We start from the raw sequence: 4,029 nt of genomic DNA, 5'->3' as shown, positions 1-4,029 counted from the left end.
TGTGTGTGTGTGTGTGTGTGTGTGTGTGTGTGTGTGTGTGTGTGTGTGTGTTCGTCGAAAAAACCTCCTACGTTTTGATAAGACCCGAGCATAGTCTTCCTCATCGCCTACCTTTTGCTTAGCTCATTTCGCCAAGCCAGCCTCAATTCTTTTGTTTGAAACTTATAATAGATATCTATGTCTTAAAACAACTTTTCCATTTAAGAAAAAGTCTAAAATCGTGCTCCCTTTATTTCCTACCTACCCCCACCCCAAACCTCTTACCTGCAAAAAAAACAAAAAAACATAAAAAAACCCACAACCGTTAACCAAACAACGACAACACCACCACCACCACCACCAACAACAACATCAACAACAACAAAACGAACATTCATAACAGCCTGCAATAATTTAACAGAAAAGGCGAAGAGAAACTGCAACCAGCAAAAACTAATGAGCATGAGTAGCAACACAAAGTACTGTTGAGGCAAACACTACCTATCAAGAAAACAATACACCAGCACACGTGGACCAAAAAAAGAAGCTCGTTCTACTCAAAAAAGGCGCAGAATTGTGATCTCTTACACAGTGTCTATCTTACAGAATCTGCCTACCAGATTGAAGATAGCTTGACTATAATGACGCAGACGGATGATTTTTCGACACCGTTTCTATCTTACAAAATCTGCAAACCAAATATTCCTAAGCTGATACTGATTTGGCAACTATGCGGTTGGGATTTTAATTACGTGCGTTTATTTTTCTACAGTTCAGATGTAGCCAAAACAGGGGGAATAACTTTCGGATACCTAGCTCTCAATTTAGACTAGCCAGAATGATCGAGGTTAATCAAGAAAGAGTGATTTCATAAGCAATAACACATAAAGGAGAGTTCGCGTTTAATTCATTACGTGAATGTGATACTTGTTTTGGCTCGCAAAGCTGGTTCATTGAGTGGAGCTGAAACTAAAAGAAAAATCACTAAAAACCATACCCAATCGGACAAAAAGCAACACAATCAAACCCAGAAATTACTCGCAAATAGAAAGAGGCAAGAAGTCTCAACATCTGACTCGGCGGAGTGATAGTTTAGCAAGTTATACTGAAAAATAATTCTGAGAAACCTTCGCTCTCGGTAAAAACAACAAATTAAATTCAGACACATAACACACACACACACACACAAACAAAAAGAGCAAAAAGATGCAAGACGTTTCAATATAATCTGACGCGGCGAAATGATTGTTTATCGAGTTAAGCTGATAAAGCATTCTGAGAAACCTTCGTTCTAAGTAAAAACAACCAATTCGGATACATAACTCCCACAAGAACAGAGGTAAAACGTCCCAACATAAGACACAGCAAAGTGATACTATATCAAGCTATGCTGATAAGGAATTCTGAGAAACTCTCACCGTGGATCAAAACAATACACCCAAACACATAAGACATTCAAGAACAGAAAGAGGTAAGAAGTCTCAGCATTTTGTCCACCACGGCGGAGTGATAGTGTAGTGAGGTATGCTGAAAAGAAATTCTGAGAAGCCTTCACTGTGGAACAAAACAACATAATCAGATCCCCCCCCCCCAAAAAAAAACAACACACACACACACCCCACAACAACAACAAAAACAAAACAAAAACAAAAACAAAAACAAAAACAAAACAAAACCTCCCCCCAAAAACAACAACAACAACAGAAAACAACCTCCAAACAAACAAACAACCACACACATGAAAAGAAAGAAATGAGAAGTCTCAACACCTGTCACGGATCCACTCACCTGTCGCTTGCCCAGGTGTTTCACCGAGCACGGAAGGATCGCCATCTTCCCCCTGAAGACGCTGATAAATCGCTGAGTGTTGAGGAAGTAAGGGGCATCCTCCTCTTCCCCCTCCTGCTGCTCGTCGCTGACCATTCTCGTACCTGAGTTGCTGCTGCTGACCTTTGTAACGTTCTTCTTGACCAAGCCGTCGGCGAGCCCTGTGAGGACAAAGGATTTCTTATTTGTTGGTACATTGTATGTGTTTTTTTTGTTTTGTTTGTCTGAGTAAAGAGAGCCACAGTGACATTATACAAAGTAATCGGCGCTTTTTTTTGTTTGAATAAAGAGGAGTACACCAACACAGTAACGGTTACATTGTACTTGTAATGTTTGTTTTTAAGTAAAGAGAAACCATCGCGTCGACTCAATAGGTATGTTTCTTTCGGGGGTTTTGTTTTTCGACATACTAACGATTATTTCCTTTGGTTGTAAATTAGTAAAGAGGAACATAGTCAAATGTCGGACGTTAAGGAAACGAAAACGTGTAAGACAAGCAACAGAGAGGAGACGCTGAGTGACAGAAAAAAAAGTAAAAACTACTTGTGACACCATCCAACTAACCATTCGGACACTCTGGCCGGTTTGAAAAAAAAGCAAACCTTAACAACCCCCCCCCCCCCACACACACACACATATGCAAAGGAGAGAGAAAGCAACGTATATATTAAAATGTCTAAAACACATGTCTGAGAAGAAGAGGATAGCGTTCTTGGGTTGCTGTTGTTGATTTTTTCACAATTTGTTTTTGTTCTCATTTTCACATTTTTCTGGGTGTTAGTCTGAACTGCGGTTTTGACGACCCTAGTTTGAATCCACAAAGGAGGACTTTTGAACTTTGAAGAGGACGTGGAGTTCCTGGTCTCTCAAGCCACTTGGCCCATCCCCATGTGATATGGCCTTTTGCGTCGAAGGCCCTATTTCTTACGAAAAGTTTTTGTGTCCAAAGCGGGGTTAAACTCTCTACCTAAACCATCAAAACCAATAAAACCAACAAAACTTTACCAAACCCCTACCCTCGTTCTCCTCTCACCTTTCCCATTTTGCCCTACATTATAGTCTGGGGAGATCATTTTTCTGTAAAGACTTACACTAATGGGAACATCTGACTTTTGAACAGCAAACAACACTGAGCATGCCAGATACGTAGTGCTATAATTGATTTAGGTTAGACGTGAATGCCAAATCCGAAAATAATCAGTCGAAAAAGGAAAGAGCGCCATTTTGAGCATGTTTTCAACGGGGAAGACAAGAGAATTATAAAAACAGAATTAATGTAAGAACCAACAAGTACAAGCGGCCGGATAAAGTCTCTTAGAGGAATGCATTCAAGAAATTGTTAGTATGCGGATTACATCATATCTCAACGAAGAGGGAAAGTGAAAATTGTAAGTTTGCAATAACAAACTGTTGGCTTGTTTGGACAAACTAGACCGGAACAAATGATTAAGAAATCGGAGAGCTTTGACCTACAGGGTAAAAAAACACCGTTTGCGGCAGAGGGCAGGAAAATTAAATAATTTTTAAAAACAAGCAAAGGCGATATATCACATTGAATATCATGCTTATAAATAAATGAACAAATCCTCGACACTTTAAGCAAACGAACACATAGAAACTTCAAATGTATATAATAAGCAATAATGAGCAAAAATATTTTGCTTAAATTGCTGGAAGGACAACAATGATTATATATTAATGGATTTGAAATATGTAATATATTGTAGAAAAAATTAAGTGTATTCAACCCTTGTACTCTATTCATTTTTCATTTACCTAAGAGCTTAGTGCGTATCATTTTACGTGTGTTGTTTTCTGTGCTGTAATTTTTTAAAGCGATCCTGCTCATGTATCTAATAAAAGCACAGCTTCGTGACTTTCTTTTATCTGCAGGGCATCCGTTGTTTATTTCTCATGCAGGAGGTTCCAGCCACAACAGAAACCGGGGCTGATTAGTTGAGTCTGTGTGAAGAAAGAGATTTTGAGATGCAGTCAGGGCTATACATACTCTAGAGTCAGGGGTATAATGATGTCTACACGGAAATACCTATCATTATGATGAAGGCATCTCTTGTTTGAATCTAGCACCCAACTGCATACAGTGTAACGTATACCTTGTTTCAAAGGAGGAAGAGAATGTGCTTGTGTCTACAAAAACTGCAGCACGAAAGAAAGAGCTGAGAGAAAGGAGAAACGGGGAACAGGGTGGGGGAGGGGGGGGGT

The 4,029-nt window shown here is 39.5% G+C and overlaps 1 protein-coding gene across 1 annotated transcript in view; it reads right to left on the bottom strand.

The window, feature by feature from the left end:
• Positions 1-1,767: 1,767 nt before the first annotated feature.
• Positions 1,768-4,029, bottom strand: part of LOC101849856 (zwei Ig domain protein zig-8) — a gene marked incomplete at its 3' end in the record, with an annotated part of 79,326 nt that continues 77,064 nt past the window's right edge. Inside the window, 1 exon segment of the mRNA XM_013084786.2 lies at positions 1,768-1,967. Coding sequence (XP_012940240.1) covers positions 1,768-1,967 — 200 coding nt within the window.

This window comes from Aplysia californica, unplaced genomic scaffold (genome assembly GCF_000002075.1).
Source record: "Aplysia californica isolate F4 #8 unplaced genomic scaffold, AplCal3.0 scaffold00317, whole genome shotgun sequence".
Taxonomy (NCBI): domain Eukaryota; kingdom Metazoa; phylum Mollusca; class Gastropoda; order Aplysiida; family Aplysiidae; genus Aplysia; species Aplysia californica.
The sequence above is the reverse complement of the archived record's forward strand: the minus strand, read 5'-3'. Positions and strand labels throughout refer to the sequence as shown.